Source organism: Ochotona curzoniae, unplaced genomic scaffold (assembly GCF_017591425.1).
Source record: "Ochotona curzoniae isolate NIBS_2020 unplaced genomic scaffold, NIBS_Ocur_1.0 scaffold_2683, whole genome shotgun sequence".
Taxonomy (NCBI): domain Eukaryota; kingdom Metazoa; phylum Chordata; class Mammalia; order Lagomorpha; family Ochotonidae; genus Ochotona; species Ochotona curzoniae.
Window position 1 is genome coordinate 5,865,086 of NW_024467100.1, and position 27,559 is coordinate 5,892,644.

General features: G+C 49.7%; 3 protein-coding genes and 1 pseudogene across 13 annotated transcripts in view; 2 read left to right on the forward strand and 2 right to left on the reverse strand.

Annotated features, from left to right (window-relative positions):
- Nucleotides 1–823, reverse strand: part of PCP4L1 (Purkinje cell protein 4 like 1) — a 30,543-nt gene extending 29,720 nt beyond the window's left edge. The window contains exon 1 of the mRNA XM_041003268.1: nucleotides 815–823. Coding sequence (XP_040859202.1) covers nucleotides 815–823 — 9 coding nt within the window. The remainder of the gene's footprint in view (nucleotides 1–814) is intronic.
- Nucleotides 824–5,222: 4,399 nt separating this feature from the next.
- LOC121171539 lies at nucleotides 5,223–17,712 on the forward strand (annotated as a pseudogene). The gene is made up of 2 exons (XR_005886147.1): nucleotides 5,223–5,268; nucleotides 17,001–17,712. The product of XR_005886147.1 is annotated as a carnosine N-methyltransferase-like (transcript).
- NR1I3 (nuclear receptor subfamily 1 group I member 3) lies at nucleotides 14,576–22,640 on the forward strand. 8 transcript variants are annotated; one of them, XM_041003228.1, is made up of 8 exons: nucleotides 14,576–14,580; nucleotides 18,551–18,663; nucleotides 19,006–19,136; nucleotides 20,230–20,399; nucleotides 20,615–20,754; nucleotides 20,979–21,124; nucleotides 21,521–21,626; nucleotides 22,467–22,640. In XM_041003228.1, the coding sequence occupies exons 2-8, from the start codon at nucleotides 18,557–18,559 to the stop codon at nucleotides 22,594–22,596; spliced, it is 930 nt and encodes a 309-aa protein (XP_040859162.1). In that variant the 5' UTR covers nucleotides 14,576–14,580; nucleotides 18,551–18,556; the 3' UTR covers nucleotides 22,597–22,640. The 8 variants fall into 8 exon arrangements, with proteins under 8 accessions (XP_040859162.1, XP_040859160.1, XP_040859156.1 ...); XM_041003226.1 differs by having other exon boundaries at nucleotides 21,506–21,626; nucleotides 22,467–22,621; XM_041003222.1 differs by lacking the exon at nucleotides 14,576–14,580 and adding an exon at nucleotides 21,208–21,324 and having other exon boundaries at nucleotides 18,288–18,663; nucleotides 21,506–21,626.
- Nucleotides 21,798–27,519, reverse strand: TOMM40L (translocase of outer mitochondrial membrane 40 like). Of its 3 annotated transcripts, XM_041003229.1 has the most exons (10): nucleotides 26,161–27,519; nucleotides 25,692–25,938; nucleotides 25,341–25,408; nucleotides 24,958–25,050; nucleotides 24,564–24,665; nucleotides 24,313–24,418; nucleotides 24,003–24,125; nucleotides 23,824–23,900; nucleotides 23,522–23,624; nucleotides 21,798–23,393 (listed from the first exon to the last, which is right to left on the reverse strand). In XM_041003229.1, the coding sequence occupies exons 2-10, from the start codon at nucleotides 25,804–25,806 to the stop codon at nucleotides 23,254–23,256; spliced, it is 927 nt and encodes a 308-aa protein (XP_040859163.1). In that variant the 5' UTR covers nucleotides 25,807–25,938; nucleotides 26,161–27,519; the 3' UTR covers nucleotides 21,798–23,253. The 3 variants fall into 3 exon arrangements, with proteins under 3 accessions (XP_040859163.1, XP_040859164.1, XP_040859165.1); XM_041003230.1 differs by lacking the exon at nucleotides 24,564–24,665; XM_041003231.1 differs by lacking the exons at nucleotides 24,564–24,665; nucleotides 24,958–25,050.
- Between the last annotated feature and the right edge of the window lie 40 nt (nucleotides 27,520–27,559).

A 27,559-nucleotide genomic window follows, 5' to 3' on the forward strand; every position in this document is an offset into this window, starting at 1 on the left:
CAGAGGGGTTTTGTCATTCGCCTGAGGTCACACCGCCAGTAAGCAGCACAGCTGCGGTCCGGTGTATCAGTGAGATGCTGGGCCACTGCTCAGGCTGACCACACTTAAGAAGGGTCCTGCTTGCTTCTGTTTCTGCTACAGCGCCTACAAATATAGTCGGACAATAGGAGAGGTCTGTCAGAGCTTCTCCTTTGATCCCGAGAACAGCGGTGAGTGGCCTGGGTCCAGCTCCGGGGAACACCAGGGAACCTGCCTGAAGATCTAGGAGGTGGCCAGCATTGCAGAGGGAGTCCTCTACACTTGCAGGAGCTGGGCATGCCTCCACTGCGGGGGGGCTTCTGAAGATAGGAAAGGATCCCGCCCACGCTCCTGACAGAAGGTGCAAAGGGCCAGACACCCCTTTCCAAGACGTGGGAAAGTGGTCATCCCAAGGCGGCCAGGGATGGAGTTCTTGTTGGATGCTATCCACAGCCCTAGGTAGGGGAGGGAGGACGGCGAGAAGTGAAGGGAGCTAGGGAATCAGAAAAAAACCTCCAAGTGTAAGACAGAAGCAGAGGCCAGCATCCCAAAGGGCTCTCAGTCCCCGTCGCTTCACAGCCGATTCCAGGCACCCCCAAAAGCGCCCTCCACAGCTGGGGGATTTACAGCGTCCCTTCTTCCAATGGCGTCCCCGCACCTCGAAGTGAGAGCTTCCCCCCAGGAGCGGAGGGGAGCCTCCCAGAGGGTCTCTGCAGCTCCGGGGGCCGCACTCTCCCTCGCCTCCCTGGGACCCCGGACCGCAGCCTCCTCCCCGCCGCAGCCCCCCGACGCTCACCTCGCTCATGTCGGCGGCGGGGCGCGGCACGCACAGGTGAGCCGAGGGGCTCGAGGGGCTGAGCGGGCGACGGAGTTTCTGTGCTCTGAGACAGGAGCCCGGCTACCCCGGAGTGCAGAGAACCGCTGCTCCGGTGCTGGCTGTGCACGTTCTCAGCTCTCAGTTCCCCGCCAAGCGTCCCCTCACGACCCCGTCCTGTCAGAGCCTTTGCCAGGAGCCGCTGGCCCCACCTTTTATAATCAGCTCCGGTACCCGCCTCCAGTCAGACCAATAGGAGCTCTTCCTATTGCAGAGTGACGGCCCTTGGCATCCAATAGTGGCAGGTCCAGAGGTCTGCTGCATTTCCAAACTAGGGTAAGACAGGCAGAGAGCGGGAAGGAGGGGGAGGCCGTCGGGGGATGAAAGGACGGAAAATCAAGTAGGGGGAGCCGTGGAAGAGAGGGAAGGACTAGTCCACAAAAGAAGGAAGGAGGCAGGGGAGAGTAAGGAGCGTGATGAGCTCAGGAAAGACAGAAAAGAAGACCTGGAAGGGAATGAAGAGGATATGCGGGAAGGAGGAAACCGGGGAAGCCAAGAGACTTGCCAGACGAAGATGTAGTAGTGGGAAGATCGGATGTATATAATGAAACAGCGGAACAAATGGACAGTGTTCTGCGACGAAGAACAGGAAAATTGTGAAAGGCCTATTTGACATGGTAGATCAGGGATCTTAGGTGTTGGAAAACACCCAAAAAGTCATCAAATCCCATCTCCCGTGAAATGCAAAAAACAAAACAAACAAACAAGCAAAAAACCCTGCACCAAAAAGATGAGCTCCTTCAGGGGTGCCAGTTCTGTGCCATGGTCAAAATACCTGTCCAGCTGTTACACCATCAGGGCTTCATGTCCTATCCCAGCTTTCTGCTAAGGCACTCCCGGGGAGGCAGCAGGTAGTGATGGTTCAAGTTCTTTGGTCTACCACCTGAGGGCACAGAGTGAGTTCCCAGCTCCTGGCTTTGGTCTGAGCCAATCCCCACTACAGTGGACATTTAGCAGTGAACCAATGGATGGAAGATCTGTCTCTCTTGTCTTGTCTCTGTGTGTGTGTGTGTGTGTGTGTGTGTGTGTGTGTGTGTGTGTTTGAAAAGCAGACTGACAGATTGAGAGAACTCTTCATTTGTTGATTTACTCCTCAGATGGCCACAACAGCCAGGTTGAGCCAGGCTGAGCAGGCTGTTACCAGGAACCAAGAATTCCATCCATGTCTCCCACATGCATGGCAAATACCTAAGCACCTGGTTCATTTTCCGCGCTTTCCCAGACACTTTGGCAAAGAATGAAACAGAAGCACAACAGCCGCCACCCCAACCAGTATTCTGATATGGGATGCCAGCATCACAAACTCCTTAATCCACTGTGCCACCACACTGGCCCTTCTCTGCCTTCAAATAAATAAAAATTTTATAAATGTAAAAATAATCCCCCAGTGTTCACAATAATATGTAATAAGCTCCCACTCAAAATTAATTTACGCAGAACCTGTATTGTGGCATAGTGGGTAAAGACACTGCCTTTAATAATGGTATCCTATATGTGTGTTCCTGGGTCTGTGGCTAAACCAAGGTGGACTTTGTCAACCAATACACCTTGGAAAAATTTTCTCAAACTTGGAGCAGCAAAACCAACAACTTCTCGGAACTATCAAAACCACTCAAGCAACACCCTTGGAACATTCTTCCCCACATCGGGGTCTCTAAAGGGTCAAAGAACAGTGCCCCATCCAGGGTGGTGATGTAGTTTGACAGCAAGGAGCGGGTCCTCCCTTCCCTTCCTTCCCTGTGAACACAGAAGAGGAAAAACAAACAAACAAACAAAAAAACACTGAACCATGTATCCCAAGCACTTTCCTCCATACCTGACCCTTCCCACCCTAATCAGAGGCCCCCCCATGTGCATGCGTTCCTCTCAACTACATAAACAACATTAAAAAGAAAGTTTAAAATTTTTAATTTTGAAGAGGAAAAAGCAATAGACCACTTGGCTTAAAAGTCAGGAACTTTCTGATGACTTTGGCTGCTACTCTTGTTCACCTGGCTCTCCTTTCTTCTTTAGAGAAATCCTCTAAATTCTCATGTTTATGATTCTCCCAGGCATTGTAAAACCTCCCCGTTTACTTACAGCTTCAGTCAGCCAAGGCCAAACACATTCAGCTTTAGCAGTTAACACCCTTCGGTTAGTTTCTTTCATTGCCTGTTATAACTAAGTCATTAATCGCTGAGCCAGAAACCAAGGATCTCTTTTCAACAGCCAGATTGCAGCAAGTCCTTGAACAACTTGTTCTAGAGCTAGATCCACTGTACTTTTACATTTTCTCCACCAGTTCAGAAGCAGAGAAGATGGAGAACAGACCATCTGCTGTCCCTTACCCACCTGAGATCCTTGGACTCTCCCTTTCCAAAAGCAAACCAGTCGCCCAAGTTACTTAGAGTCCAACTAGCATAGCTCCACTCGCGCTCGGCAGCCAGCTCCTCCAATCCCACTCCTGCCTTGCTCCTGAACAGATAATTAGCATTAAAAACAGCATCTGCAGTGAAGGAGACCTCAGCAAAGTTCTTAAACAGCTGTGAAAAGATTACAAAAAGAAGCCAAGATCCTAGGTCAGGGGTCAGCGAGCTTTTTCTGTAACATTCAGATGACAAATACTTTAGGCTTTGAAGACCATATGTAGATGGTTTTCCCAGATGACACAAGTCTCCCAGGATAGCTTAAGAGGGGCCATAGATGACATACAAACAATAGGCAGGGCTATATGATCATAAAACTGTGTTTTGAATGCTATGGTTTGAATGTCACATAATTTTCATGTATTATTGAAATACTCCGCTTTTTAAACTTTCATGTAGAACCATTCTTAGCTCTCAAGCAGCAGGCCAGATTTGGATCATGGGTCATAAATTGCCAATCCCTGTCACAGATGATTAAATGTTCAAGTATACTAAAACAATAAATTGTGTGATAATAGATAGTAATAGATCAAAGATGAAAGATGTCAACTAGGAGCCAAATGAGTCAAAAGTTTCCTGGGGGAGTGAGATTTAGTGCCACCTTACAGGAATATTGGAGAAAGGAAAAGAGGGAGGAAAGAAAGATGTGCTTCTCTGGAATTGGAATCATAACAACAGAAAAATAATGAAAGAAAATTCAAGTTCATAGTGAAGTCTGAAGAGATTGATCAGAGTATCCTAAATGTCAGGATAAGAACTTTAAGATTAATCAGCTGGTGGCTACGGCCATACCACCCTGAATGCGCCCGATCTCGTCTGATCTCGGAAGCTAAGCAGGGTCGGGCCTGGTTAGTATCTTGGATGGGAGATTAATCAGCTGGGAAGGCGTTACACACGGTAAGCCACCACTTGCTAATACAGGCATCCAGGATCAAAGTGGCTCTTCTATTTCCAGTCGAGCTCCCTGCTAAGGGGCCTATTGAAAGCAGTGGAAGGTGGCTCAAGTGCTTGGGCTCCTGCCATGCATGTCAGAGACCTGGATGGATTTCTTAGCTCCTGCCTTTGGACTAGCCCAGTCCTGGCTATTGCAACTGCATAGGGGGTGAAACTTTCATTTGTTCATGTATGTAGGAGTGTATTTGTTTGTTTACTTATTTATTTATTTCAAACGCAGAATAACAAAAGATCTTTCATCTGCAGGTTTACATCCCAAGTGACTGCAAAGGTTGGGGCTAGACCAAGCTGAAGCCAGAAGTCAGGAATTCCATCCAGGTCTCCCATGTGGGTGGTAGGAATGTAAGTATGTGGGCCAAGATCTGCTGCCTCCCAAGCACATTGGCAGAAAGCTAATGAGAAGTGCAGAGTAGATGGAACTCTAACTGGCACCAATACAGAATGCAGGCAAACCAAGCAGCTTAATCCGCTGTGCCGCATTGCTGGCCCCGGGGGGAAAGACTTTAATTTTCTTTTTTTTTAAGATTTATTTTATTTTTATCACAAAGTCATATATACAGACAGGAGCAGAGACAGAGAGGAAGATCTTCCATCTGATAATTCACTCCCCAAGTGAGCGCAACGGCCGGTGCTGTGCTGATCCGAAGCCAGGAGCCAGGAACTTCTTCCAAGTCTCCCATATGGGTACAGGCTCCCAAAGCTTTGGGCCGTCCTCGACTGCTTTCCCAGGCCACAAGCAGGGAGCTGGATGGGAAGCAGGGCTGCCGGGATTAGAACCAGCGCCCATATGGGATCCTGGTGCTTTCAAGGCAAGGATTTTAGCCGCTAGGTCACTATGCCGAACCCTAAGCTTAATTTTCACACAAATAGCATTTCTAGATTATTCTGAGAATATATAGGATTGATCTGACAAGACAAATATCAAGAGTGGGGAGGCCCACATGGTAATGTTGCATTTCTATAAAGTATGGATGTATGAGAGCATCAGCAAGTATGATGACAGTGACAGAAATGAAGGTGCGGCATAAGAAACATACGACAGAAGGAATCAATAAGGCTTACTAGCTAAGACAGTTTAAGGGAAGATTCAATGTGGCTTTTGAAATTTAAGAACCTGAGAAAATTACTGTGTCATTCATCATTAGGTCCACTTTATGGCCAAGATCTGTGCTAGGTGTTTGATACTAGGTGTTAGAAGCAAAAACATTTCTTGCAACACGGAACTTAAATCTAGTAGGAGACAGTCACCTGATTGCCAAGGCAAGATTCCATTACAGGTACCATGAAAGAGAGCTGGTCCAGGAGAGCAGGCATTTAACCTGAAAACTAAGACCCCTACACACCGCAGCAAGAGTTCCCGGGCCTGATTCCAGGCTGCATCTCCTGCCTCTAGCTTCCCGCTCAGATAAATCCTGAGAGTCAGTAGTGATGGAACAAGGAATTGGTTCCTGCCACTAACGTGCACCAGCCGACTTGCCTTCTTGGCTTCCAGCTTCGGCAGTACCTGTTGTAGGCATTTCATCTGTACACCTGCAAATTCTCTCTCTCTCTCTCTCTCTTCCCTCTCTCTCCTTCACACCCAGTCTCACAATTTAAAAAAAAAAAAAAAGTGTAGGCAAGAGTAGTGGCAGTGCAGAGAAAGGAACGGAGCGGGATTTAACCCACTGAGGCATCAGGGGTGACCGTGAACAGCAGGAATTCATGGTACTAGAGTAGTATATTTGGGAGGCAATCACATACTGAGATGAAGAAAAATGAAATAAAACACATAAAAGTACTCTGTAAACTGTGATGTTAAAACGTTAGCTATTTTTACCTTTTACCAGAGTTCTGTAAATAGATGAGTCATTAGGGAAGAACAGAGAAGAAGGATGGGAAGGTTGTTTCAGCCCTAGAGAAAAATTCGTGCTCTTTCTTCATCTATAGGCTTCAGAAAAGAGACCGTTGGAGAAGAAACAAAGGAAAAACTGAGTTTTAGGAATAGAGTTGGAGAAGCAAAAACACATACCATCACAGAGCTCAGGGAAGCAAAGTTTCAAAGAGGAGAATGTGGTAGTCAGGTGGGGGTCAAAGGCTGCGGGGAAGCTGAGAGGGGAACATAAGAGAAATTCCACTGAATTCAACAGATTACAGCCCATCCTTGGTGACTTTAAAGAAGATTAAAAACAGATTATAAGGCTCAGATAAAAGCAACCCTTCCTGTTCAAAGAACTGTTTGTGCTAGTACTTGAAATACCAAACAGGATGGGTCAAGCCTACCCTGGAAATTTCGCTCAATGGACACTGTTAGATTTGCCAACCACCAGGGAAAGAATAACTCAGCCAAATACTTGAAAAGAATTTAGATGGCTTCCGGCTTCCCTTCCCGGTGCAGCAGAAAGGACAGACATGAAGGAATGAGCTGCAGAGGAAGAAGAGCGAGTAGAAGAGACAGGGAGGGGGTTTCTTAACTCTCCTTGACACAGAAGCCGACACAGGGGTTGCCTCAGCCCTTATTGGTGGGGCAATATAGGTCTGTGCCCCTCATTGGTATAATGTTGGTCTCCCAGCCTGAGAGGCCCACCAAAATTCTGCCATTTGTTTCAGGTTTGGTTGGAGGTAAACTCCGCCCTTCTCCAACCACCGTGGTAGCCATCAGACACCTGAGTGAGGTCAGCTGGATGTCAAGTGCAAAAAAAATGACAGGTAGAAACAAGCAGCAGGTGAAATGGCTCAGGAGTCAGATGGGATCAGGAAACAGACTAGAATACTGACAGGAATCCTGCCAGAAAGATAAGACTGCCAAGGATGATCAGCTGTGAAGGACAGCAGCAAACAGGGAAAAAGGGACATATCCAGACAGCACAGCAGTGGAATACAGGTGCTAGCCAGTTGCACGGCACAAGGTAGGTACCCAATGGAATAACCTGTCTTTTCAATAGTTATTGAATAAATGAATGCCACAAATAATAGCATTTGATGCCACATGAGAAATACATGAGTTTGCAATCAGATTTTTCATTCATTCACATCCTAACGCATTGATTCACTCCATCAACATTTATAAAATGGGCCTGCAGTACATAAAACCCTGAAGATCTAAAAATAAAAGATACAGCTCTGGATTTCCACACCTCAGAGTCAGAAAGAAACCTTTGTTTTTCCATGTGAAGAGTTCTATGGCAAATGTGTGCCCAGAGGCTAACCCACAGGCTCCCAGAGGGGATTTGCTGACCAAGAGGACCAGTGGAAAGTGTTTAGAAATAAGGATGTCAGGCAGTTCCCAGAAGGAACAAAAAGGACAGATGTTCAGAGGTGAGTGAGCACAGCTTGTTCAAGGAACTCTAAATACATGAGCACATCTAGAGCCAAAGTATGATGTTGCTAGGTCAGACAAAGGAAGCAAGGATGGAATAAAAGAGGCCACAGTGATGAAAAGGTCAAGGGAAGGGACAGTAGGTGAAGATACAGAGAACTTTGTGTGACATGCAAACAAGATTGGATTTTCTCCTGAAGGTGATGGCAAGCAAATAAAGAATTTTAAGTAGGGAAAAGACAAGAAGACACAGACATGATCAAATTTGCATTTTTGAAATAGCAACAGCATGAAGGATGGGTTGAAAGGAGATGAAGCAGGAACCAGGGAAAATTCTTCTGGTAAAATTCATAAGGTAAAATGCAAGATAATAATAATACATATATGAGGGCTAGAACTTCACTAAGAGATAAGTGGGCAAGTGGTCAGGAGCCAGGAATAAAAGATCATGATAGGGTCTGGCGTGATAGCATAGCAGTAAAAGATCTCGCCTTGAACACACTGGGATCCCATATGGTTCTAATCCCACTGGTTCTAATCCCAGCAGCTTCACTTCCCATCCACCTTGTGGCCTTCAAGGACAGCCCAAAACTCTGGAACCTGCATCCATGTGGGAGACCTGGAACAGGCTCCTGGCTTCAAATTGGCTCAGCTCCAGCCATTGCGGCCACTTGGAGAGTGAACTTTTGGACGGAAGATCTTCCTCTCTGTCTCTCCTCTTCTCTGTATATCTGACTTTATTTTTTATTACAAAGTCAGATATACAGAGAGGAGCAGAGACAGAGAGGAAGATCTCCCGTCTGATGATTTCACTGCCCAAGTGAGCGCAACAGCCGATGCTATGCCGATCCGAAGCCAGGAGCCAGGAACCTCTTCTTCTGGGTCTCCCACGCGGGTGCAGGGTCCCAAAGCTTTGGGCTGTCCTCAACTGCTTTCCCAGGCCACAAGCAGGGAGCTGGATGGGAAGTGGAGCTGCCGGGATTAGAACCGGCGCCCATATGGGATCCTGGTGCTTTCAAGGTGAGGCCTTTAGCCGCTAGGCTACACCGCCGGGCCCAAAATTAAATCTTAAAATAAAAGGTCCTGACAGCTGGTCATTTTTAATGAGTGGAAAGAGAAAGAAAAGAGACCAGGTGACAGCTTCCCTAGCTTCTACCTGCTTCCAGGATAGAGTGGAGGCATAGGAGGAAGAAAGAGGGTAAAATAATAAATAAGTATCGACTTCCTTCCATGTCCTAGGCACTGTGCATGAAATTTTACATACATTACTTTACTTCGTGTTCCCTACCATTCGGGATGAGTATAACTTTTCTTAACAAGAGAAATGTAATTCAGATAACTCAGCCTACCAGGCTGCAAAATGGCACAGAGCCTGACCTGAGTTAGACATATTGGAAGAAAGTGGAGCTATGAGTTAACCCTAAGAGTCCACTCAGCATGGTTGCCAGGGCCTCCTGGGGCAGCTTCCGGTCTCCCTCTGCTCCCCAGGAGGGAGTGTGGAGATGGGGAGCATCTCTGTACACTGAAGCACTCAGAGGTCTGTCTCGAAGGCAACCCCATCTCAGAGAACTGCAAGGTGGCCTTCCTCAAACAGAACAGGCTCAGGGTAATTCTCAGAGTCCAGGTGAAGGGCAAGTTGTCCAGCCAGCTAAGAGGCAGACGTAAGCATTCAGTGCTGATCCAGGAAGAGGAGGCCTCCCTTCCCTGAGCTGGGGTGTCTGATTCCTACAGCTCCAGGGTACTGGGTCTCAGTCATGTCTGTTAAGGAGGGAGCAAAATAAGTAATTCAGCCAGTAAGAATTAGAGTCAGCATTTGAACCTAAGGCTATATGACTCCAAAGTCTATACTTTTGTTGATTTGTTGCATTTGGATAGCCAGTAATTTAGGTAATACAGAAGTTAGTTTGAGGTGAGTTGGCAATGAGATCTATTTTGGATGCATTGAATTTGAGATCTCTATTTGGTATCCTGGTTAAGTCCGCTGATAAACTGTTGGGTATTTTGGTCTTTGTATAATTAAGGATAAGAATGTAGGATACCTACATCCTCAGGTATGTCTGGTTCAAGTCCCAATTAAACTATACTTCTGATCCAGCTTCCTGTTAATGTGCCTGGGAGGCAGCTTTTGATGTCCCAAGCCTAGCACTGGAGTGCCCACAGTGCCCCTATGAAGCCTGCTCCCATCCTCAGATCCTGTACCTATCAGGCAGTACTGCAGTCCAGCCTGGCATGCCAGGACTCCAGTCTCAGCACTTGCCAGCAAATACTGTGACCGAGTCGTACCAACCCTCACCCATTTTGGCTTTAATATGCCCCAGCAAGTACAGCAGCCTAGACCAGCCTGGCTTACCCACAGTCCCAACTCTCATACTCACCAATGGAAGCAGTGGCCTAGTGGAGGGGTTCCCCAAGTTCTCCTACCAGGCTTTCTCCCAGCCCAGGGTCTTGTGCATGCCAGTGGGTACTGCAGTCCAGTCTGGAATAACTGCCCCCAGTCTTGGGATTTGTTGGCAAGTGGTACAGCCTGGCTTAACCTAGCCTACCCCAGTTCAAGCTCTCAGCAGAAAGTATGGTAGTCTAGGACAGTCTGACCCAGCCTGACTCACTCCCAGGTTCAGTCCTTGTATTAACTATCAGGTGTTGTGGTGCAACCTGGCCTGGCCTGCAAGCCTCCTTGGATCTCATTCATGTTAGCATATACTGCAGACTGGCCTAGCCCAACATACCCCCAGACCCAACCCACATGTATGCCAATGGGTGTGCAGCCCAGCCCAGTTCTCGTACTCACCAACAGAAACTTAGGCATAGCAGGGGAGTTCCCCAAATTCCCCTACCAGGCCTACTCCCAGCCCCAGATCTTATGTGTGCCAGTGGGTGGTGCAGCCCAGCCTGATATGGCCAATCCCCAGTCCTGGCACTCACTTGGCAGGTACTACAGCCTATCCCAACCAGCCCACACCCATTACAACTCTCACTGCTAGGTGCTGGGACCTAGCCCAGCCTGGTCCATTTGTAGACCCAGTCCATCCATGACCCCAGTGGGAATTGGGGCCTAGTAGGGGAGTCCCCAAAGTTTCCATACCTAGGCCATTCCCAGCCCCAGATCTTGCACTTGCCACTGGGTGCTTTGACCCAGCCTGGCATGGCCTTCCCCCAGTCTCAGCAATCACATTGGTTTTACAGCCTAACCTAGCTAGGTACAACCCACACACCATCTTGACTATCAGGCATGCCAGCCTGGTTGCTCCCAGACCCGCCCACACACATGCTCCTATAGCCTTGCCTGATTTGGCCTACCTCCAGCCCTGGCTTTTGTGCTCCCCAGGAGGAGCTGCAGCCTAGCAGATTTCCCCAAGTTCCCTTACTAGCCTTGCTCCGAACCCCGGATTTCACACATGCTGGTGGGTGCCTCAGCCCTGCTTGATATGGTCTGCCCTCAGTCCCAGCCTTTGCTTATGCCAGTGGATGTTGTAGCCTGGCCCAGCCCTTGCTCCAGTTAGTGTTGGTGAGTTCTGTGATCCAGCCTGGCTTAGCCTGTCACCACTCCCAAACCTTTGTGCAAACCAGCAGTTTCTGCAGTCCCACAGAAGTAAGCCCACAAGTCCTCTACAGAATCTGGTTCTCTTGTGTCTCAGGCAGCCCAGTCTGATGTGGGCCACCCCCTATTCCAACACTTGTAGGCAGGTACTATGGTCTAGCCCAGCAAGGCATTCCCCCAGCCCTGTCTTTAGAGTGCAACAGTGGGCTGTAGGCAATATTATTTAGCCCAGCCTAGGTTTCTCACCTGAGGTGGAGCCTTGGCCCGACTTAGACGTGCCCTCTGATTTCCGCCCCAAGCCATCCTGTCTTAACTCCCTCACCTAGCTATATGTGTAATGACCCAATCCATGGAAGCCTCCAGAAGTCACTCCTCCCTATTAAACATGCTCTCGTGGCCTCCATTCCAACACATCTCCAGAATCCCTTCCCTGGGCAATCTGTAGCCCCCGCCCCCCCATGGCCTGGGGGATAGGACAGCATGTCCCAGACTGGTGTCCCCTGCCTTCCCCACATATCTTTTTAAAAATACTATTTAATTTTTGATGATGCTTACATAGTTGATTATGGTGGGGATGATTGAGGGTTAGGGAAAAGTGGGTGAGACAACTGTTTCCAAACTTTCTTTTTCTTCTTCCCACATTTGGGGGAAGGGAAGAGATAAGGGGAGAAGCTACACCCAGCCTCCCAATTGCCACAGAACCCAGGGATGGGAAACGGCCACCAGAGGTTATCCTAGGATCCCTGACGTAGAGCATGCTCTGAGGGGTCTAATCAAGTGGTTTTGCTAGTTCTGGAATGCTGTCAATCTTGCTGCTCCAAGGATGAGATAATCATTCCAAGGCCCATGGGCTAACATAGTCTACCTTACAGGCTCTAATCGCCCAGATATTTGTTGTCAATGCCTGGCTGGAGTAGTTGACCAATTTGTTCTGCCCTCTATCCTCAGCAATGGTACTAGATATCCTCTGCAGGTCCCAATGGACTGCCATATCCTCCATGTACACCTGGGTATCCATCCACTGCTCCATCTAAGCCACTGAGGAGGCCCAGTTCTGACACCTGCATTTCATGGTCAGCAAGTATAGTGGCCTTGTCAGTGGAAGACCCTCAGAAGTCATTCCTCACCTGTAACTTATTCCCTCAGCAATCCTCACTCCCACACATCCCCTTGCCCCTTGCCCTGGTCAATCCACATCCCTGGGCCTGAGAGCGTATGGGATGCCCAGCATCAAATGGCACTCACGTGGCTGGCCCAAGCTGGGGGCCCACAGTGCCAAATCCCCCCACATATTTTTAAAGTAAATACATAAATAAACAGAATAGGTGACTTATGTTAGCATACTGGTTTAGTTAACACAAATTTGACATTAGCCAGACCCAGAGTGTCCACTAGGAATTAGCTGCTTTTTATCCAATAGTGTAACACTTACCCAGGTACAAAGCAACCTATGCAGTTGCCTTAAGCAGGAGGAATAAATTTAAATTTAAAAACATGCAAAGTTACACATAATTGGATATTGAGATTTAGGGTTTCATTAGCTCACTCCAGAAACCTAAGCAAGGTCCTTTTAAATTTTTATGAAAATTCATTTTTCAAGAGTTACTTATTTTTTATTGGAAAGGCAGATTTACACAGAAAAGAAGAGACAGAGAGAAAGATCTTCCATCCACTAGTTCACTCCCCAAATGGATGCAACAGCCAGAGCAGAGCTGATCTGAAGCTAGAAGCCAGAAACCAGTTTTCTCCAGGTCTCCCACGTGGGTGCAGGGTTCCAAACTTTGGGCCACCTTCCACTGCTTTCCCAGGCACAAAGAGGAAGTTGGAAGAGAAGTGAAGCAGCAGGAACACAAGCTGGAACCCATATAAGATCACAGCGCATGCAAAGTGACAATTTAGCCACTGAGCTATCTTGCCTGGCTCAATTAACATTTTCTGAAAAGCAGATTTACAGAGAGAGAGAAGGAGAGGCCGAGAGAGCACTTCTATCCACTGATTCACTCTCCAAATGACCACAATTGCTATAGCTTGCCCAGGCCAAAGTAAGGAGCCAGGAGGTTGTTCTAGGTCTCCCATGTGGCTATTATGGGTCCAAGCACTTGGGCCATCATCTGCTGCTTTTCCAGGCCATAAGCAGGGAGCGGAATGAAAAGTGGAGCAGCCGGACAACACCTGTGAGCCTCATGTGAGCTAGATCAGGGCAAAGCCAGGTTGGGCTGACTGTTCCTACTGGTGTAAGCATAAATCAGAGTGGGTGAGGGTTGGATGGGCTTTGCCACAGCATCAGCTGCAGATGCTGGCACAGGGGGCTAATTCTGTCGAGTTAAACTGTGGAACCACCTGCAGAGTGCATGATGTGGGAGTGAGCCCAGGAGGGAAATAGTGGGCAGCTCCCTCTGGGGTCACCACTTCCACTGGAGAGCATAAAAACCAGAATGGGGCAGCGGTGTATGGACAGAAAGGCACCTGCCAGTATGTGTGTGGGCTGGATAGTAGGGCTGGTTGGGTTGAGCTAGGCTTCAATGCCCATTGACATGAGAGCTGAATGGGATATGTGGAACAGACTGGACCAGTCTGCTATACATACTGGCAAGCACAGGGACCAGGGCAGGGGGTGGGCCTGGTAGGGGTTATTGGGAATTGCCCCAACTAGGCTGCAGCTCCCACTGGTTTGTGTAGCCAAATGTGTGGTGGGCAGGATCGAGCTGGACTACAACACCCATTGATTCGTGTAGAAGACAGAGCTAGAAAGAGAACTGACCTAGCAATTGCAACCACAAACGTGCAAAAGCTGATTGAGGTGACAGACTGTGCCAGACCCTCTAACTGAACTGCTGATCTCAGAACCTGAACCATGAAAGAAGTGCAGGTTCTATGGTCTGATCATGGAGTGCATGTGACAGAACAATGGACAGCATATCCAGGTGCACATGGAGGACGTGGCAGTCCATTGGAACATGCAGAGGACACTTGGTACCACAACAGAGGACAGAACGAATCAATCAACTAACCCAGCCATGTGCTGGCAGTGAACATATGGGCAGAGACTCTAAGGTGAACTATGTCAGCCAGTAGATTCTGGAGAGATTTCATTGTGCTTGGAATGACGAGATTGGCAGCATTCAGAACTGTTGAACTAGCAAAACCACTTGTGCAAGACCCTCGAAGTATGCCCCACACCGGGGACCTGGGATGGGTGGGAGGCTGGAGGGGCTTCTCCTTTTATCTCCCTCCTTACCCCAGACACAGAAAAAAAATGTGGAAACAATGATCTTACCCACTTTCCTATAGCCCTTGACCCTTTGTGCCCTAATCAACCATGTAAAGATTACCAAAATAAAACAATTAAAAAGAAAAAGTGGAGCATCTGAAACACAAACCAGCACCCATACGGGGCACTGTGTTGCATTCTGAGGGTTAGCTTATTATGCCCCTATGCCAGTCTCACAAGGTCCTTTTAAATTCACTTTCTTTTTCTCTCCTCTCCCCACCACGTGTGTATGTGTGTGTGTGTGTGTGTGTGTGTGTGTGGTGTTTATAATTCTGATTTCAATTTGGGCCTTTTAATTCACTTTTAAAAAAAATTATAATTTAATTCAACAAGTGAAAGACAACAGTAAGGAAAAGGAGAAAAAATAAAGTAAATATCTAGTCGAAAAAGACTGCATGGTGCAGAAATAGCAAACACACTGGGAAATCTGCAGGAAGGAAAACCTTTCACATTGGAAGGCAAACTTTCACTTCATTCTAGCATGTGTAGGGTCAAACTCTTCCAACATATGAGTTTTATCCAAGAAACTGCCAATCATCAAAACACCCAAATAACTTCCTTTTTAAAGGATTTATGTATTTTTATTTCAAAGTTGTTCCGGCCAGCTGAGCCAGTAGCATGGACACGGAGAGGGTCAGGGAATCAGACACCGACAGGAGACCAGTAGTGGTGGAAGAGGTCTCTCTCTGGCCTCCCTTTATTCAGTCATATATACTTTTCCCCCAAGCCTCTAGCAGAACAATCGGATGCTAATGAGTCTGACAGACAAGGTACCACTAGCCTCCAAGCCCACTTCCTGCAGGAGCCAAGCTTAACAAATGCTAATCAACTCCTTAGCTCTCAACAAAAGTCAGATTTATAGAGTGAGAAGGATGGACAAAAAGAAGGATCTTCCATCCCTTGGTTCACTCCTCAAATGGCCACAACAGTTGGGGCTGGGCTGGTCCAAAGCTGAGAGCCAGGGTCTTCTTCTGGATCTCCCACACGGGTACAAGGGCCCTATGCTTGGACCATCTTTTTGCTGCTTTCCCAGGCCTTTATCAGAGAGCTGAGTAAGAAGTGTAGCATCCAGGACTTGAACCAGAGCCCATATGGGATTTGGCACTGCAGGTGGAAGTTTAACCTACTATGCCGTGGGGCCAGTCCTCAAACAGCTTTTGGAATAACTTTTCAGTTCGTAGATGTTGGGAGAACACATACACATACATATTTACAAAAATATCTTTCAATGAAACAAAGTCCTAAACAATCCTACCATCCTAGGGAAGACCTGTATTTCTGTTTCTTATACTTATTCATTGGATGTCCTCATCTTAACTCCAGACAATACTAGGTACATCATTTGAGGGGGGAAGGGTGTTCAAAAGTCATTGAGCATCTATGGTGTGAGTGTCATAGGCAGTTTGCAAAGCACAGCTTGACTTATCAAGAAAGGTAAGATGGACCGTGTCTGAAATCTTGAGATCACAGACTGGTATCACTGGAGGCTAGGACTGAAGTCTATGAGCAATTGTCTGCGACCAAGGTCAGGCCTGCTGGCAAAGGTCTGTGGTCGGGCAGTGGTCCAAGACTACAGAACTGTGTGTCTTGAGAATATCCTTGAGACACTCCTGTACTGATGCTGTATTTGGGTCACGATGTTGCTTCTTGATCATCACGCATTGACTGATTAGCGTGAATATGGGGCGTGCCTATCCAAGTTTGTACCACATTAATTCCTGTAATTTGACTCACTGAGCAGTTCAGTGCAAGGTTAAAGACAGTGAGCCTTCTGGGTCAGCTTCCTTCCTTAATAAGGGGGCTTCCTGCTGACCATCTACTTTTATAATCTTCATCTTGTGACTGTCTCATTTAAAAAAAATTTTTTTTTTCATCGTGCATTGCCTGCCTCCCTGTCCAACCTTGTTTATGCTGCTGTGAGTTGCAGTAAGCAGGCGTTTGATCCAGTGGTTAAGGTACTTGTCAAAGGGCCTGGCATGGTAGCCTAGTGGCTGAAGTCCTCGCCTTGCATGAGCTAGGATCCCATATGGATGCCAGTGTTAATCCTGGCTGCTCCACTTCCCATCCAGCTCCCTGCTTGTGGCCTAGGAAAGCAATCAAGGATGGTCCAAAGGCTTGGGACCCTGCACTTGTGTGGGAGACCCAGAAGAAGCTTCCTAGTTCCTGACTTCAGATCGGCTCAGCTCTGGCCATTGCAGCCGCCTACCGCCTAGTAGAGGGAAGATCTTTCTCTCTGTATCTCCTCTCTGTCGATCTAACTTTCCAATAAAAATAAATGAATCTTAAAAAAAAAAAAGATGCTTTTCAAGATGTCCACATTCCACAGCAAGGTGCATGAGTTTGAGTCCAAGTCTCAGTTCTGCTGTCGATTGCACAACCTGGGAGAGAACAGGTGATGGCTCAAGATAACAAATCCCTCCCACCCTTGACTGAGCTCCTGGCTCCTGATTTCAGCCTGGCCTAGCCCTGGCTGTGGTGAGTACTAGAAATTTATTAGAGGTTATTCTGATTTAATTCTCAGCTCTCCTTAGTATGGAAATAGGCTTCCCTCTTTGCACAGGGCTCTTTATTATGAAGTAGTTCTGTTAGAGAGGCAGCGATGCCCCTATCCACTGCTTGACTTTCCAAACTACCACAACAATTAGAGGTGGGCCAGGCGAAAGTCGGAAGCTGAGAGATAGCCATGCTCAGCTACGCTTGTCAAGGAAACGAGTAGAGCTTTTTCACGCTGTTTTCTTCCAACTTTGTACTCAACAGATGCTTTGAAATTAACAAATACAAACTTTACCCCTGGATCCATCAGTTCAGCAATAGCCGGAGGTCAGCTGACCAGATCCGACCCATCTTCTTCCCTGACGTGGACCCGCACGGCCTTCCTCCTGGGTCCAACTTTTCCATGACTGCAGGAGATTTTCAGGAGATCTATTCAGAATGCAATACTTGGGACTGCACTGCTACCTGTTTCTTCATCGACACAGCTCACAATGTGATTGATTATATCGATACAATATGGAAAATACTCAAGCCAGGTGGAATTTGGATAAATTTAGGACCTCTTTTGTACCACTTTGAAAATTTGGCAAATGAGCTTTCCATAGAATTGAGCTATGAGGACATAAAAAACGTTGCTCTGCAGTATGGATTCCAAGTAGAGGTGGAAAAGGAATCTGTCTTGTCAACATATACTGTGAATGATCTCTCGATGATGAAATACTACTATGAGTGTGTCCTGTTTGTGGTCCGTAAGCCACAATAATGGTCTGCAGTGACATTGCCCAGTAAAAAGTCTAGTAAGAAAAATACTGAAATAAACAGCTGAAAATCAACAATCTGTGATGACAGGACACAACCTCAAAAGAAAAAAAAAAAAAACCTCAATCTGAATGTCCCACTTGGGTGGCAGGCAGTTGAAATTAAACCAGGATATAGGAGGCAGGCATCTTAGCCCAAAGATCAAGTATCCACCCATAGGCTCCAGTCTCTCTTGAAGAAATTTCTTTTTGAGAGCCTAATGTAATTGTTAGACCTATCCCTTTGCTCTTGGCACAGTGCATGTGAAATAGCTCTTTCTCTGCTTGTCTAGAATCCATAGATAGAAATAGCTGCAGATCCAGCCTAAAACTCAGCAGTAGGGAAGATGGTCATGAGTCTGATAACATTTTATCCATCCCCAAAATATTCAAATTAGCTTTTGAGTCTGATAAAAAAGCAACTTCTATCAGGATATTATGAGGTCCCCACCCACCAAGTTCCTCCCCATGTGCCACCAATCAGTATTGTGGGCACGCTGGAAGAAACCTCCTACCCAGGCCTTTGCCCCGGGTCCAGAGTCTGTACCCTACTATGCAGTCACTAAGAAGAACTGGCAGCCACACACAACCAAAGCCTCTTTTGTTCAGGTACCGAAAGCCACAATCCCTAACTCTAATTGCTGGCTGCTGCTGAGATCAAAAGGAAAGCAGAGTAAACGTGGCAGTTCTGGGAGAGGCATCTCACGTCCTTGCTGTGGTCTGCAGGTGGAAGCTGCTTACGAGGAGTGGGTAAGAAACCCTTTGGGGACCAGGGCCTATGAAATACAGGTGCTGCTGGGGATTTGGTCCACTGAAGCCTCCAGAAAGGACTTTACAGAAAGGAGAACAGGATCAAGGATGACCCAGAACTGACCACTAGCTCTGCCTACACTCAGGTTCCTGAGGTAGTCATGTTCAGTGGGGAAGATGAACCAAGGAACTGTGTGGTATGTGGTGACCGAGCCACGGGCTACCATTTCCACGCCTTGACTTGTGAAGGCTGCAAGGGTTTCTTCAGGTAAGAACCTAATCTCATTGGAAATCACCCCAAACTGCCCGTCAGTTAGACTTTAAACCCTGATACATGCCCAAGCTTGGGCAGCTACATTATTCCTGTGGCCAGCACCCTAACTTTGCCAACCACAACACTGTATGAACTGGTAACACAATACCAGAGAACATGGGTTCCAATGTTTAGCTAGTCCTACATCAACTAGGCTTTCCTCAGTGATCCTGTGCCCCCGTGGAAATGCTAGCCTCGCCAGGGACTCTGGGCACAGCTCAGACAAGTTCATCTCGCCAGATTGCCACCTGTTCACTCTGCCACCCAACACCCTAACAGCATCTCTGTTTCTCACAGACGAACCGTCAACAAACATCCTGGTCTCACCTGCCCCTTTGCTGGAAGCTGTGAGGTTAGCAGGGCCCAGAGGCGCCATTGCCCAGCCTGCAGGTTGCACAAGTGTCTCGCTGCTGGCATGCGAAAAGACAGTGAGTTGGCTCCCCATTACCCCAAGAATCCATAGGCTGTGTCTCTCTGCTTTGTCATTGCTCCCAGTTAGTACATTGTCCGCATAGCAGGCAAACACTTAGTGAGTTCACTGGATAACGTCACTACTCTGCTCAAAATCTCCAATGGCTTCCAGGGGCTCTTCAAATGCGCAATCTTGTTGGTCTAACTCCTACACCTTGGATTATTTCCCACTATTCCCCCTTGATCAACCCATTTTACCTACATTGATTTCAAAGCCATCCTCGAACCAATCACTTCCCCAGAAATTTTGCACCTTTCAGTCCTAATTGCCCTGCCTCTAGATAGCCAAGTGGTTTGCTTGCCTTCTCTCTCTGAAGTATGGTGCCTTTTACCTACTTTACCTAACAATGATTGGATTGATAAATGCTTTATGCCAGACAACTAGATTAGGCTGCCAATAGACAATGTAGCTGGAGTTCAGAGAACCTGCCCAGCTTCATTCAGCTAAAAAGTTATTGTACTCAAACTTTGTCTGACTCCCAAACTCTTGCTTTTTTCATGCCATCACACTACTTTTCAGCATGAAGCAGTGAAACTGCAGACATTGAATTCAGACATTTGAATTCAGTCCCCATCAACTTGTTTTGTGATTGTGGACCTGTCCCTTTAATCTAAGCTTCTTTATGTTTCTAGAAAAAAAAATATGAAATTCAGACTTGTCCTGTCTACCATGGAATTATTTCACCCGGTGAGATTTAATCTGGGAATCCTTGAAATCGTGCTATGTAAACAGCACTGGATGATGCTCTAGTTACCAAGACCCTCCACAGTGCTCCTCTGGGAAGCTAGCATCTCTTAACGCCTTTGCTGCTTTATTGGGCAGCCTTCCCTTCTCTCCCATGGTGCACAGCTTTGCTGCAGTGCCTCACAGCGAGTCGCGCAGTGAGTGCTCTGCCACCTGGAACCTGTGAGACTCCAGCTAAGCCCAAAGCAGCCTTGGGAACTCCCATCCCTTCCCACATCCTTCACTGTGCAAGGCAGGATCCCCCCACCTTCAGGGAGTGGCAGAGGTGCTAGATCAACAGCTCCATCTTGTCTCCCCTGGCACAGTGATAATGTCAGCCGAAGCCCTGGCCTTGCGGAGAGCAAAGCAGGCCCAGCGGCGGGCCCAGCAAACACCTGTGCAGCTGAGTAAGGAGCAGAAAGAACTGGTCCAGATACTCCTGGGGGCCCATACCCGCCACATGGGCACCATGTTTGAACAATTTGTGCATTTCAAGGTGAGCACGTACAGGATTTGGAATACAATGCCCAAAAGGGTGTCCAGAGGGGTTGGCCTGAGGGAGTAGGATGTGTGCCTCATGCCAGCACAGTGGACAGGCCTTTGGCAGAACCCCAGGCTGGGCAGGTTCCTCAGCAAGGAAGCCTCCCACAAGAAGGGCTGATGGGTGAACCCAGTGACAGGGGCCTCTGGCTCATGCTCACGTTTCCACAGCCTCCAGCGTATCTATTCATCCACCACCAGCCCTCGCCCACCCTGGTCCCTGCACTGCCTTTGCTAACACACTTTGCGGATATCAACACTTACATGGTGCAGCAAATCATCAAATTCACCAAGGATCTGCCCCTATTCCGGTGAGTGGCCACCTGTTACTGTTCAGGGAGTCAATGGTTCGGGATATTGCATACCCCTACTCTAAGCCACTGCCCGGACTCACACATACTCCTCAGCCTTCCCCAGCCACAGGTCTTGCATGCCCCACTTTGCTTGTAAGGGTGCAGGTTGAAGGTGGGTATCGCTCTCCTTCTGTGAAACCCAGGTTTGAGGCTCAAATGCCTTTGTTTGCCACCTCCAACAGATCCCTGCTCATAGAGGACCAGATCTACCTCCTCAAGGGAGCTGCCGTGGAAATCTGTCACATCATACTCAACACCACTTTCTGTCTCCAAACACAAAACTTCTTCTGTGGACCTCTTCGCTACACAATGGAAGATGGAGCCCACTGTGAGCAGCCGGAGGCAGGTGTCTGTGCGGTGTGGGATGTGGGGAGGGGGCCCGGAGGTTCTTAAGTCTGGTGTCTCCCATAGTGGGCTTCCAGGAGGAGTTCTTGGAGTTGCTCTTTCGCTTCCACGGGACGCTGCGACGACTCCAGCTGCAGGAGCCCGAGTATGTGCTCATGGCTGCCATGGCGCTCTTCTCTCCTGGTGAGTGTTTCTGAAAGCCCAGAACCCATGGCTCCACCGCCCTTGCCCACGCTCGGCTCCTCAGCCACATCTGTCCTAGGCCTTCCAGCTTTTACATCCCACATGGGATCTGTACCAGCCTTGGCTTCCGATGGGCTGGGCATGCCCGCCACTGCCCTATCCCACTACCTGGTCTTCCCAGCTCTCTATCTTGCAGACCGACCTGGAATTACTCAGAGAGAAGAGATTAATCAGCTGCAAGAAGAGATGGCCTTGACTCTGGACAGCTACATCAAAGGCCAGCAGCCGCAGCCTCGGGATAGGTACGGCGGGAGCCCTGGGGCTTGGAGCTCACACCAAGGGTTAGAGGGATTGCTCAGCTTGGGAGAAGCATTTTTCAACCCCTTTTTCTTTGGGAAACCAAGTCCCTTGGGTTCTAGCCCTTCCCTCTAGGCAACCCCATCCCACACAGTTCCAGCATTACTGCTGACTGGTTTCACTTTATCCAGATTTGTTTTTTATTCAGTAGAGATGCAAAATAGTTCACAGGCTTCACGTGACCGCATTCCTGAGACTGATGGCATCTGTCGCCTCCCCACCCCTACTCCAGACTAACACGACTTCTAAAGACCCTGAGCAGCCAGACTTTTTGCCTTGGTCCTTCCTCCCCTCTCCAGGAGGCCAACTCCTTCTTCATTCCCCTTGAAGTTGTGATTGGCTCTCTCAGTCACAAACCATTCCCCAGCTCCGTAGTCCATGGTCCACCTGAGGAACATGCTGCTTTGCTCTGGAGCATTCCTCAATGAGTCAATTTGGCCAGAAAGGGATGCTTTTTACCCTGGAACACAGCCACCTCCTAGAGCATGTTCTAGAAGACCAGACCCTCAGATTCCATGCAACAGAAATTCCTGTGAAGTCTGGGACTCTCGCCACATTTGGCCCTCAGGAAAAACCAACACTGTCGAAGAGAGGCCCCTTGGGGACCTTCGTAATCTTGGATGAATTTGTCACATCAGAGCATGAGCTCCCCTAACGTTCAGACCCAGCTTCACCGGGCAGGGGGCTCGGGAGACAGTTTGGGGAATAGGGCTTTAGGACAACGGAACTCTGGGTTGCCTCATTTTGCTCTTCTTTCCCTGATCACCCCACTGCTTCTCCCAAAGGTTTCTGTACCCGAAGCTGCTGGGACTGTTGGTCGAGCTTCGCAGCATCAACAATGCGTACCGGTACCAGATACAGCACATCCAGGGACTGTGGGCCTTGATGCCGCTGCTTCAGGAGATCTGCAGCTGAGGCCGGGCTCGGTGCCCTCCCCAGCCCCACCTGCACACCCTGGACTGCCAAGGGAACGCAGCTGGGGCCGGCAGAAAGGGAGCCCAGGGGGTGCAATGAAAGACTAAAGTGGTAACTGCCTCTTGCTGTGGTCCTGGGGGAGCAGGGTGACCACAGAGCTCAGGATGCTCTCTGGGAACAGAGAAAGTAGGGAAGGAGTGAGCCTTTGAACTAGGAAGAAAGCGCCTCCTGGGAAAGGGCAGGTCCCAGCCCCACTCCCCCTGCCTCAGGACACTCTGGGGTGAAAAAGACAGGGCTAATCCCATGCAGACATTGCTGCTCGGAAGAGGAAAGGGTGACAAGCTGATGAAAGCAGGGAAATGAAGAACGGAGCGGGGTGGGATTCAGTCGGACACTCCTCTTCATCCTTGTTCCTTCAGTCCAGAGCCACAAGAGCATGGGGAATATCACAGTGCAGCTGGTGGCCAAGAGGAAAGCCTCAAACCACTGGCTCCTCAGCTGCCCCGGTGCTGAGGAGGGCACGGACCCCGCCCCACTCTGCTCCGGGCATCGAGAGGCAGCCCAGCAAGGCGGGCTCTGGAGAGGGGGCCTTGTCTTGAGCCATAGGGCACCTGCCCCAGAGGTTCCAGCTGTCATGGGGCCGGCTCAGGGTCAGGCTCAGCCCACGGTGATACTGAAGCCACAGTGGAACCTGTTGCGCCAGTGATTGAGGAAGGCTCCGAGGGCCAGGGTGACGGGCAGCGGGGGCAGCTTCTTCTGCAGCACGGCACCTACGCACCAGTTACTGTCCACCAAGCCTGGCAGGGGAGAGAACACCAGCCCGATGACATCGCAGGGCTTGCAAGAGACAGCGGAACTACAGAATCCCTCCCTTCCAGAAGCCCCAATCCCTTCCAGAAGCCAAGGTCATCACGGTAACCCTCACCTCTAAACACCATGTTGGCCTGGGGCAGGGTCAGGTGGTAACCAAAGGAGAAGGTTGTGTCTTGGAGCCTTGTGTTTGCCTCAAACTCCACTCCAACCTGCACCTGAAGGTCAGAGGCAAGGAGGAGACGGGATCGGCCTCATGAGAGCAGCAGGGTCCCTACAGGGATGGCGGCAACTGAGGCAGGCAGGCACGTAGTGTAGGCAGGACAAATCCAAGGTAGCAGGACCCAGAGTGGTCCAGAGGGGGCAGAGGTTCATGACTGACTTGCTGGGGCGAGAAGGGGAGAGCCGCAGCCTCACCTGTTCATTCGCTTTGTGGTAATAACTTGCATGGGCCCCACCTGAACCCACATTCAATGTAGCCACCCAGTGGAGAGCTGTTAAAAAAACCCAAGCACAAGGAGACACGGGTGTCAGTGGAGGACACAGGCAAAGCCCAGACACACCCCTGCCCTTGCCCACCGTACTTCGCCCTGTACCTGAGTACTTCCCAGCCAGGGTCAAGATGGCCCCCTCTTCTCCCGGCCGCCGGTGGTAGACCAGCTCTCCTCCCAGCACCAGCCGATGAGTGAGGCTCTGCAGGAAGTGAGCGACCATGATCACTGCGGAGGGGAGTGGGGAGACACAGGATGTCAGCCACACAGAGACAACAGTCCAAGCCAAACCCTCACACCAACAACCCCAGGCTGCCTGTGGAACGTTCCTTTTCTAATCTCTAAGCCAAACAGAAAGACAGTAAGGTGTAGCCACACTAGCAAGTGGACAGGGAAGATAATCCTGGTGGCTTACCCGACTCCCCAATCAGGTCAGGATTTCCCAGGGTCAGAGTGGCGGTGTAGTCATCCCCCCGATACTCGCCATCAAACTGCCATGTCAGGAACTTGGCCTGTTGAGTCTGGGTGGAAGAGCAACAAGTCAAGTGGCCCTCCCTCTCTGGGGTCATCGTGGCCTCTCAATTCCTCCCCTGGGTCCTCCAGGGCAACACACTCCTGGAGGAGGAGGGAGGGCCTTCGAGGTTGGAAGCAGGAACTGGGGGTCACCTGGAAGACAGCCTTAGCTCGGAGCCGCTCTGCCAAGAGAAGCAGGACCTGGGCGTTGAGGCTGCCACTGCTGTCCATATCCCCTACCACAGTGGGGAACACCTGTTGAAGAGTAGAGAAAGAGAGGCTGAAGTGTGTCTATGGGGCATCATTCAGCCTAAACCCAAATACTATAGGATTTCGGTCGTAGTATCCAGCGCCCCCTGGTGGAAACACAAATCCAAACTCTTGGCACTTCAGGTTAAGTATTTCTGCAATTCTCCCATTCAGAAGACATTTCCCATCCTTGCGTGCGCGCACGCACACACACACAAACACACACATTTCTTTTTCCTCAAGGCCTGAGTCCCAAACAGACAATCAGGGAGCTTTCTCGTGTGTGGAGGGCCCTCACCTCCGTCGGGCTAAGCTGCCAGTCCCCTGCGTAGGCTGCATGGAGGTGATAGCCTGGCAAACCCAGGGCACTCATGTGCACTGTGTGAGCCACCTGAGGAGAGAGGAGCCCATGAGGAGAGTGTCTGCCAGTTCCATGCGCACCCCTCAGCCACCCTGCATCCTCTCCCCCATCCAGAGGAGAATCCCAAATAGTCCAGTCTATGCAGAGTCACCAGGCAGCAAGTCCCATAGGCAAGGGAGGTCAGGAGGCTAGAGAGGACCTCATGTCCTCCTCATTCGTCCCACACAGCCTGGCCAAGGCTGGACTAGGAGAGACAGGAGACAAGGACCCAGGGATGTGGGCAGGGAGGAACGTAAGGAGAGGCCGAAGAAATGGGGCACCTGGAAATGGCTGCTCAGCACCTTGTTGACAACGAGCTTCACTCCCTCCATCTGTGCTGGGAATACATCTGGAGGGGGAGGAGAGGGATGGAACAGCCACAGACAAGAACGCCTATCCCGGAAGGTCGTCTCTCCTTTCAGCCCCACAGGAAGCACTCTGGAGGCATGACCTCCTTTCAAGTCCAGCAAGGAAAACGTTCCACTGGACTTGAGCACCTGAGCCTCCCTGCGGCCGCATGCCCCAGCTGCGAGCTTCCCTTCCTTCTCCGTTCCCACTCATGGACACCTGCGTTCAGGACCTTCCCCTCTTCTGGCCCTTCAGTTTTACACACCCGAATGCCAACGTCTCACCTTTGCACAGTCGGTGCAGCTCATCAAAGCTCCCAGGGTTGGGCAGAGGTTCCTCTCGGCGGGGGCTCCGGCGGGGCAAAGTTCCCAGCGGTGCCAGGCCCAATGTGTTCCCCATTTTAGCCCAGAGGACAGGGAGGGAGGGCTAGCCTGGGAAAAGAAGCTATTGCACCCTCTATCCACCCCGGGTGCCACCCTTCATCCTCTGGTTCCCCAGTCCCAGAAACTTCCACATGGTTCGACGCTAGACCTGGAAAAGGAACAGTAGAATGAACGAGCAGCAACAGGGAAGGATGAACCCCAGGGACACTCCCGCCAGATCTTTGATCCGTCACCCCACCTGTCACCCCTCTGTCCTTTCTCAATCTGTGTAATCCCAGCCTCGATGGCACACCGCACCTAGCTGCCGTGCCTCTCCACTTTTCATTTCCAGGCCCCAAGACCAGACCCACAAGGGAGCAGGAATCCTTACCATCTCAGACCGTCCAGCTGCCCCTTTCCTCCCGGCACACCCCGGTCATCTTGATGGGGGCAGCCATCTTGAGTGATGGCAGAACTGCAGCTTCATGCTGCATCTCTAGCATGGCCACGGGCGCCATATTTGGCCCTGGCAAAAAAAAAAAAGATAGCAAAGACCCAACCCTCCCCGGCGCTTCAGTCTCCCGGGATCCAATGGGAGAGGAGGACGAGGAGGAGTGGCAGGTCTGAGAGCCCGGGAGCTTCAGCCTCCGTGCTGCAGAGGCGGGCACAACTTGATTGGTGGCTCCTTAGACTTAAGTAGCGGGCCTTAGCCCGCCAGGCCTCTCGAAGGTCGCCGAGAGCCTTTGAGGGTGTCGGACGCTAGGGGGAGCAGTCTTACAGCTCGAGCCGCTGAAGCTTCTTTCCAACCCGAAAAAAGTGGGGAAAAATAACCTGGAAGAATCCTGGACCTTAGGGCTCCCCCAGCTTCCCGTGGGGCCCCATAGTTCTCTTCACGAGATGAGTACTACCCAAGCTCGGCCCTCTCCCCGGGCACGGACCTACACCTCCCTTCTGGACAGTCCAAAGCCTATCAAAGTTGGCCCTCTAGAACAAGCAGTTACTGTGAAACCGGGAGCAATTATTTCCTGCAATGGCTACTCTCATTTTAACCCTTCCCGCTTTGAGTCCGCAGAAAGCGTTGGCCACAAAAATCTAAGAATGGGCCTCCACCCCAAGGCTCTCTCCACCGCAGGGCTAGGACAAGCCAGTGGCGTGAGCTTCCAGTTCCCCAGTCTCCACAGAGGAACAGCAGGAGTCGGAGTAAGATTTGGGGGTCTCTGCTCACTCCCCTCTCTCCTAGCTCCCACACCTCCCCCAAGGTCTCCCTGGAGTGTGCCAGATCTATAGGAATGGGTTCTGAGGTCAAAAGGGTGAAGGCACAAATACTTCTGTTATCTCTTTAGCTGATTTCACCCTGGTGCTTTGAGCTGGGATAAACCTCTGCCCTCCCTCAAATCCAGGCCAGGGTCTTAGCTGGAGGGCTGAGGATGCTCCTGCTGACTCAGTGTTGACTAGCTACAGATAAGGTGACCAGATGACCAGAAAACCTTCAACCTTTATCCTGGTGGAAGCTTCCTACTTGCCTCTTTCATAGGACCGTCCAGCAGAGAGGGGACAGCAGGGGCTGTTTTTCCAGAACTGGCTTAGTTGAGAGTAGGGTATTCACATTGATCAGGGCTCTGGTTCCACCCCACCCCCACCCATATCCCCTCATTACACATTAACTGGGACAGGGACACGGCCACTCACAGCTGCCCTCTGACCCTGGCCCTCATGCCCCTTGGTACCCATTTTCCACTTCCCCACCCTGATTTTTTTTTTTTTTAATTTACTAATTTTTATTGGAAAGG